Here is a 9,002-nt window from a genome sequence, read left to right as displayed (position 1 = left end):
ATTCCCCATTGATGCATGGTTGAGCGGAAAAGCGCGACGCCCGCACAAACACGATTGAGGTGCACCCAGGCCGTCTTGAAAGGGCAGGTCAATGGCACAGGTGTCGATGTCAGGAATGAACGAATGGAGTCTGATGGTATTTGACTTCCTTTCAGATTTCCTTTTGTGTTTCGGTCAATTATTCGCAAAAATGTTTTATTTGTCAGTTTGGTTAAGCAGAAGTTGAGCAGCTGGCAGAAATGTGTGTCTTGGTTTAAGTCGACGGGTGTATTCGTTTGAGAGTTTGTCTTCAGAGAGTTAAAAGTTTGTTTGCTGCGCGGCCCAGTGGTGATAGCTTAGTCACGTGTCCCACTCAAAATCAAGATAAAAAAAACATGTAATTTATCTCCGGTTTTAGAAAATTATCTCGTTATTTCATTGACCTAACTCGAAACATAAAAATCGCGTGTTTTCCGTGGATATAATGGGTGGGAATTTTTGTTGCTATTTTAATCTGAAAAAGTAATACAGAATTTTGAAGTAAAACACATTGCTCAGAATGCTCACCCAAGAAGTTAACAATTCAATTCACCTATTCCGGTGTTAATAGAAATATGAAGTAAGATGTGCCATGTAGGTTATAGCAATAGCATAGCCTATGGCTATAATTTTGAGACACCGCCGAAGGACACCGCCGAAGGACACCGCCGAAAGACACCGCATTCGAAAATTCCCTTGAAAACTATACAGTAGGCTACAAGACCAGACAAACCTTCGTCAAAGATTCACTAATAAAATCATGTGGTGAAAAAAAAGAATGATTTGAAACTAACTTTCTATTTTAAACGAAACCGTGTAGTTCTAGCTTCTCTAGAAATCTTGATTTTAATTGGATTAACTGACTGTAGTTAAACACAAAGTGTGAGTTTTGGGCGAAAATACAGAACACTGGAGGAGGAAATAACCCACACAAGCAATAACCAAAACAAGGTCAAAATTTCGATCTTTTTTCGATTTCAAAATTTACATTCTTTATTTTTCTGGAAATATTTGATCATTTGAATTCTGGTACCTCTAAAAAAACTAGATCTGTTACTCCATACAAATCAGATTTGAATTTCGATCTCAAAATAATTTTATACGAGCAATTTTAAAATTAATGTGCTCCCAGCACAGACTAAAATATTTGAGTAGGCCACATTGCAAATATTCGAGCATAGTTTTGCGTAACTCTTTTTGATTTAGTCTCACACCTCTTCTAAATAATCTTCTAAATCTTCAATACTCTGTTTTTTTTGTTTTTTTTTAGATAACTGGCAATATCTATTAACACATTTGGATTTGAAATGAATAAAAATCTGGGCATTCTACTGTTAAGACAAGTTATGTAATTAATTCCTAGTTTCTAGATTTGACTAGTTAGAAGATGACTTTTGAAAACCAGCGATAAAAATGTGTTAAATATTGTCACAAATGCACCAACAAAGTAACAAACTTAATGAATAAAAGCAACAGATCTATTCTTGAGAACACCAAACACGTGGACATTGTTGTTTTGAAACTTATAGCAACAAGATTGGTTCATTAATGGATTTATAATGCAGTAAACGAGGGAGAGGTAAAATTAGTGTTTCGAAAAGAATGTTTCATAGGTAAATTATAATAAAGTAGTTGAAAACTTTTTACCATTCATTTTAGCCTCAAAAGGGTACCTGTACTTCATTGTCATTTGCTGAAACGACGTTTCCATTGATGACCTTAACAAATTACTATGTGATTTTTGAAAGAAATTTATCCATACTTGTTATTGATGAAAAGCCTTTGCTTTGGAGTCGTCGATTGGTTTTAAAGAGGCATCGTTGCTCGGCAAATGGTATCCTGTTTCAAAGTTCATGTCAACCACGCACACCAACGACAGCCGCTAGAGTGGGCTATGCAAGTGCATGCACATTTCATTATCACAACGAAATAAGAGATTATTCTCCAAGCAACTGTATCGTTTGAATGCAGTGTTTGACTGCAGAGTAGCAATAAGCAAGAGTATCAAGTAGCCATGTTAACTCAATTCTTTTAAACAAATAGTGCTTCCAAAAGCCCTACCCGTTCACATTGTGATTAAAATTTTGTTTCATTGCGAAAAAAAATCTACAAAAAAGCATTTTAAGGCCTTAAGGCAAAAAAGACATTAAGGCAGTACCGTAATGTTTGTAGCTTACTTGTAGCCTATTCAACTCATTTTGCCAACACCAAATTACTTTTGAAGTTTCGATGTTGTAAAAGCAACAGAAATTTAACTCATAGTGTTTTTTATTGACTGAATAATTGAGAGGAAAAGTAACGAAAGTCGTAGATGAAATAATAAACCAAAACGAAAAAGTTTGTTGAAAGCAGAAAATCATTTGCTAAGCATTGAAGTCCTTCAAAAACTAAGCTTGACTGCAAACCACCTGCCTGGTAAACAACATTAAGCATGGACGTGGTGCTTTATAAAAACTTATTGTAACGTGTTAAATTTATTAATGGATTCATAATTGCAGTAAATGACGATGCGGAATAGTCGTGAAGATGGTCAAGTAGCCTACTATGTAGTCTACTTGATTACGACGAACTGTGAAGCATCGTTTTGAAAAATCAACAAAAACAACTCGTCCGCTGCGTAACCTTTCGTGGTGAGATCGCTCACACACAAAGTGAGTAGGCCTATGAACGCCTGTTTGATATCTGCACAAGAGCAAGACAATACTGTTCACTGCTCAGTTAGCATGACACATGATACCATGGTTGAAGGTCAACACAAACATTGGGTTCTTTGCTGGTGGATCATTTAATCAAAAATTAAGCAGATTTGTTTTTATTTAGCTGCGTAAGAAAGTTCTGGTTGCTTCAAGCCTTCAACAACATCATGGAAACATTGATTTAAATGAGATTCAAACAAGTTGATACACAACTAAGCATAAACAATTATTGTCTGTTTGTGGCATCCATGGCAGAGTACTGTATATGCCACTGATTGTCTTGTCGTCCACGTGCAAAATGAAAAGCATGTAGAGGAAGACGGAGCAACGAGTGACGTGAAGCAAAGCGGGACATATCACATAGCCTATATGTTTTTAAATAACTTATTGTTGTCCACATATAATCAAACAATGCCCTGTACCAGGGGTCACCAAACTTTTCTCGGAGGGCCGGATTGTTGCGAGATTAACAGCTGCGGGCCGGATGCAAATTGCGAAAAGATATACAACTATTTAGATTTTAAAATCTCCATTGACTTGAATTGAGCACAATAAATAACAAAGTCAGCAGTGGAATAGCAAAGTTGTGATGAAAATCGAAAGGTTGCTGGAAAATTTATCCCCTGCTGTGATACACTACATGGTATCGCGCTCTTGAAAAAACATTACATCTTTCCAAATTTGGCTTAGGCTGTCCCCATTTGTGGTGGTCTAATGATAAACAGAAAGTTTGGTAACTCTTCCCTTAACAGTTGTAGTGCAGCTGTTATTTCCGCAGCACGTGACGGGCCGGATGAAATCAGTTCGCGGGCCGGTTCCGGCCCGCAAGCCGTAGTTTGGTGACCCCTGCCCTGTACCATTCGAAGTAACGAAAAGCTGTTAAAATACACAGTGACAGGGCAAAGCGGACATTTAATAAAAAAATATTCCGATTTATGTCAAACTTTAAAACATCAGCAATGTCTTGTTTAGCAACATAAAGCTATTCATGTGATATCAAAATCCTTAAATTCAGACGAAATTTGAAGGTACAATCAAGTTTTTTCTGTTAGTGTCCTGCTTTTCCGCTTCTGCTCCCAATAGGCTATAAGGCCATTGCCATCTACTCAGCGATGGTAGAATAGCCGGCCTCCTTATTTGTTAGGCTTTTGTAAGTAAAGTTTATACAACAAATAACTTTGTCTAATGCCCAGAGACCAGCAGTTTCAAGAAATTAAGAAAATAATAAGTAAACTAGAATATCTTTTGTAATTACCGTTAGCATAGTCTGCTAAAGGTAAGCTACACTGGTCAAATCTTCTTAGCAACAATTGAGTTAGGCTATAGACCATTTTCCACAACATTGCATGTTTGCATCATATCTCTAGAATATCTTAATTAAGGCCATTATATCAAGCCCCCTCCACAATCATGATACTTCAAATCAGTCTGAACTCGGTCAACAAAACGTACATCCTGGAGCTAATGGAGTTTTGAGTGCTATTGCATGGAGCGAACTTCTTATAAAAAGGTGCGCGTTCAACGAAAGATTATCGATTTTTTTCGAAAGCAAAGAAATCAAGAACAAAACCAGAGATGAAACTTTTGTTGGTTCTTTTGGCGTGCATTGCCGTAAGTATAAATTTACAGAAAATTTGTAACCCGTTAGCCTCTTGTAGGCAGCGAAATCATTACAAATTTAATTTAACATCTGCATCAGGAAATGTTTTGCAGCTACTAAAATCCAACAACGAAAATTTATTAATGCAACTGATCATAAATATGATTGTGAAAATTTCCGCTAAACATTGAACACGTGTTGCTATGTTTTAGGCCTCAAACGCAGCTTACACCTACAGTTACTACTGTAGCCACAACTTCTACGTCTATCCTACAACATCATGCTACAGATACACTTTCTACTTCCCAAGCACTTGGTGCTCTGCAAGCTACTACGCTCCCATCTTGAAGGTTTACCCAGGTGAAGATTGCGGAAAGGCCGGATGGTCCGGTAAGTAAAACTGTTGCCCTATCTTGTGATCGACTTTTAATAGACAAACCTGAGTTATTGTGACAAATTGAAGTTTTATATCTCATTTCATAATAGAGTCGATTACGTTATGCACAGCAAAAACATTGGCTCTTGATATTTCAGAAAAAAGCGTTGCTGATGTCACTAGTGAAGTCAGAAACTGCTTGGCAACTTCCCTTGCCAAGATGAGTGCAGCTATGTACGCTAAGAGAAACGAATTCATGAAGAAGATTGATGCTATCCATGCTGAATACAAGGAATACTACAAGAAATACTTGACCATGTACTACGCTTACAGAACGTAAGTTTGTTGATTGCACACCACTGCTCATAATCTTTAACCGCAAAAGACTTTACCATCATTCATTTGTTTTCTATTGTAGATGTGGTGGTGTGATCTACATCAACGATAGAGATGCCAAGATCGCTGCCTACAACAAGAAACTTGATGAAAAACGAGCCGCCATTTTTGCCAGTTACAACAGCCTCATTGCTTCCAAGATCAAGACTATTTCCGAATACCATGCTAAGATTGTCAAGGCGTGAGTAACATTTTCTTTAAAAGTTCTCACCTTGGACCTACTCTTTGTCGAATATTTGTAGAAAATCGTAAAAATAAAAGTTCAGTAAAATTACATATCATAACAAAATGATAACAATTTAATTACAATGAGCAATGTAGGCTATGTTTTTATAACAATGAAAACACTGGCTTGGCTACGAAGCCATGTTATGAAACCAGTTAAAAAGCTGGCAACAGGCAAGACGCACTGTGGCATGAAATTGATATTAACAGAGATACATTGCAGCGCTGAAGATTGCTTGAACACCCGACTTGCCAAGATCGCTGAATACAAGAAGGCTCTTGAAAAGAAGATCAACGATTACGTCACAAAATACGACACTTACCTTTATTCAATCGTTCTCAAGAACAAGGAGGGTCTTCGCAAGCTATTGAGTTCTCTTTTCAGTAAGATGCTATTATATTACGCACGAAAAAACATCATCGCAAAATAATGCAATTACCCAAATATTGTGGGCTTGTTAAGTATGTCTCACAAGTGATTATTTCACAGGTGGCGACAACGACTGGTGGCTTGGATACAAAGCTTACTGGGCTGTTTACGATTACCATTATCAAGAAAAGTACAAGGTCCGTGATATTGTCTATGCCTACAGAACCAAACTTAACGAATACAAGAACAAGCTCATCAACTACTACACATGCGCTTACCGATGTTACATGTCCAATGCTTCTCTTAGATTCTACAAAAAGTCTTACTACTGCAGCTGGTGAGCAGGCTGTTATAAGTTCACTAGTTGTGTCATACTTACATTTATTATGAAACGCTACTTGAAAAATCATAAATTCAAAAATTTAGCAACTAAATCATCAAGGTTACTTTTGTACATGACTAATAGTGGTCAATTTATTTCATTCCATTTTCTTGTATTTCAGCAAATCCCTCGGATGTTGGTACACATACAAGAACACTTACGCTTGCAAGCTATACTATCTTGCTCCTTTCGTTTATAAGTTGAAGTTTGTTACTTACAAGAACTTGAAAACTTGTGACGTCAGTAAGTTACGAAAGTGTCAAATATTGCAACAGATTATAACAGTGTTGTCATGCCTTTGTAAATTTTATTGACTAGCCATAAAACATACCGCCAAATTGCAGCAGTAAGACAATCTTCATTTGACTTCAGTTTCATGTTTTATTTTCAATTATTATCAAAGCAAAACATTACACTTGCCATAAGATAGCACGAGTCTTGAAAAATCTGGAAACAACAGAAAGAAAATATTAAAGCGTGCTCAAGACTGAAATCATTTCCTAAATGCAAGGGATTGGCACGGTCGCGTGTTTTAATGCGGTGTCAAATACTGTATAGGATACGGTATCGGAAAGAGAATGCCAGATCAAATACAGCCTCAAATACCAAATTAATTTCCACACTAAACAGGAGTAAAATCAAACATTGTCTTAGGATTCATGTTCATCAAATTGATGTAGCAGAAATTGCAGCAACTGGAAGAAATCACAAGATGACAAATGATGATTTTGCTTGTTTGACTGACATGACGTTTTGTAAAATGCGAATACTTTTATTTTCAGAGGCTGCTGCCGGAAGTGTTGCTCCACTTATTGCTGAATTGAACAAGAAAATGGAAGACGCTCTCAATGAACGTAATAACCAATTTTACACCTGGAAGAGCAAGTGGATTAATTACCACATTCAATACAAGGCTGCTTTTGAACAATGCGTCAAAGATAGACATGCCGCTTACCTCGAAAGTTTGAGACGACGATTCCTTTACTGGTAAGTAATACCTGCATCATTATTTTTCACACAAGCCTCAAAAATATAATCAAGACAAGATAAAAAAGCATAGCCTATTTTTGAAAAAAAACATGATTCAATATTTTATGTCACTGTACATTAAATTACAGTGCAAGATCCCATCTAGCTTCCACCAACGCGGAGTATCTTCAGTTGTTTTTCATTCAATTAAATTATTGTCCAATCTTATGCTTCGTGTTTCAGCTCCAGCACTCTTACTTTTTATCAAATTGCTGAACTCGCCAGAGTGAAGAAAGCACTTGAACAAGTTCGAGAAGAAGCTTGCTCAAAGTATTGGACCCAACTTAATCAACGAATTTACGATTGTTACATGAAGCATGTCAAGTCACAAGCTGCTTACAAAAAGGCATTCGAAGCTTACATCAACAAGATCCAAGCCATGTTTGATGCTTGCATTGCCAAGAGAAAGGTTGCCATTGCCGACTATGAGAAGAAACTCAGAGAGTCTGTTGCCAAGAAGCGAACTTACCTTTTCAAGAAAATAGATGCCGTAAGTATCTTGTTACTGATCATTACCGCTTACAATTTTTTTACTACGACAATTGAATTGCGGATGGATGTATTAAAATCGAAAAAGCAAATCAGTTGTGCTTCAGTGGCACTTTTGCAAACTCTAAAGTTTGAAAATAATATCGAGATATTTTTACTTTTTTCAGGCCAAATCATGCCACTACGACCAATACAAGAAAATGCTTCAATCTTACTTCAGCAAATATTACACTTGCTACAGCTGGGGTGCATACATGTCCCAATGTTACGTCGACCTTCTTGTTAGACGATGCAACGGCTACATGAGTGAATTCGATAACCACTGGAATGTTCTTATTCCCAAGCTTGTCCAAAACTTCGCTTGCGGTTACACTTGCAAAGTGAGAGCCACTTGCGCTCCAGTTTATCATTGTGGCAGCTTCTACACTTGGGTCTACAGAGCTCCTTGTGCCTCCAGCTACAAATTCACCTACTGTTACTAGTAAGTGGGCTATCTTTTAAATTTATCATTTTTTTAAGCGTTTAGACCTACAAGAGATGGAGCAACCTCAGCATATTAAGCAAATACATTAATTTAAAAGCAATAGCAAAGTATTTCACTGCAAGATAAGGATTGTTTTGTTACGTTGAAGCCTACAGTTCAAACAATAAAGCAAATGGTGCTATTGATCGGTAGAAAGAAATGATTGATATAGTTATATATTGTGTTTTATTTTGCAGAAAATACATCAAAAAGTATGCAAAGAGTACAATTCCATAGAATTTGGCACCTTTTCTTTCCATAATTCAAACTGTGCTGCCATATTTCAAAGATGTTCATCAAATAAATTGTTGGAATTGTACGATGATCTTGTTTATGACGCCACCTAGTTGTTAGTGACAGCCTAGATTTTTAGGTAATTTAGAGCAGTGGTTCTTAACTTTTCAACACTGCCGGACTGGTAAAAATATAAGAATGTTTTTTATGCGGACCGGTAACCAGGGTATTGAAGATACGATTATTCAGAAGAGGTGTGAGACGAAATTAAAAAGAGTTGCGAAAAACTATGCTCAAATATTTGCAATGTGGCCTACTCAAATGTTTTAGTCTGTGCTGGGAACACAAAAATTTTAAAATTGCTTGTATAAAATAATTTTGAGATCGAAATTAAAAGTGCTGATTTGTATGGAGTAACGGATCTAGTTTTTTTAGGGGCACCAGAATTCAAATGACCAAATATTTGAAAAAAGATCGAAATTTTGACCTTGTTTTGGTCACTGTTTGTGTAGGTTATTTCCTGCCCCAGTGTTCTGTATTTTCGCCCAAAACTCACACTTTGCATTTAATTAAGTTAATCCAATTAAAATCAAGATTTCTGAAGAAGCTAGAACTACACAAATTGGTTTAAAATATAAATTTAGTTTCAAATCATTTTTTTCTT

General features: G+C 36.5%; 1 protein-coding gene across 1 annotated transcript; it reads left to right on the top strand.

Annotated features, from left to right (window-relative positions):
- Nucleotides 1-4,261: 4,261 nt before the first annotated feature.
- LOC145772011 (uncharacterized) lies at nt 4,262-8,423 on the top strand. The gene is made up of 11 exons (XM_082583814.1): nt 4,262-4,325; nt 4,527-4,704; nt 4,849-5,026; nt 5,109-5,267; nt 5,535-5,695; nt 5,802-6,018; nt 6,185-6,306; nt 6,846-7,050; nt 7,276-7,582; nt 7,749-8,062; nt 8,302-8,423. Coding segments are annotated over exons 1-11 (1,878 nt in total). The 5' UTR covers nt 4,262-4,289; the 3' UTR covers nt 8,303-8,423.
- Nucleotides 8,424-9,002: the final 579 nt, after the last annotated feature.

This window comes from Aplidium turbinatum, chromosome 6 (assembly GCF_918807975.1).
Source record: "Aplidium turbinatum chromosome 6, kaAplTurb1.1, whole genome shotgun sequence".
NCBI lineage: Eukaryota > Metazoa > Chordata > Ascidiacea > Aplousobranchia > Polyclinidae > Aplidium > Aplidium turbinatum.
The sequence above is the reverse complement of the archived record's forward strand: the minus strand, read 5'-3'. Positions and strand labels throughout refer to the sequence as shown.

What these genes read in the sequence shown, in the direction of transcription:
- LOC145772011 (XM_082583814.1), top strand. Translation starts at nt 4,290, where the DNA reads ATGAAACTTTTGTTGGTTCTTTTGGCGTGCATTGCC. An exon ending in CGGAAAGGCCGGATGGTCCG is followed by an intron (nt 4,705 to 4,848) that starts GTAAGTAAAACT and finishes TTGATATTTCAG; the next exon opens with AAAAAAGCGTTGCTGATGTC. An exon ending in AGACGACGATTCCTTTACTG is followed by an intron (nt 7,051 to 7,275) that starts GTAAGTAATACC and finishes TTCGTGTTTCAG; the next exon opens with CTCCAGCACTCTTACTTTTT.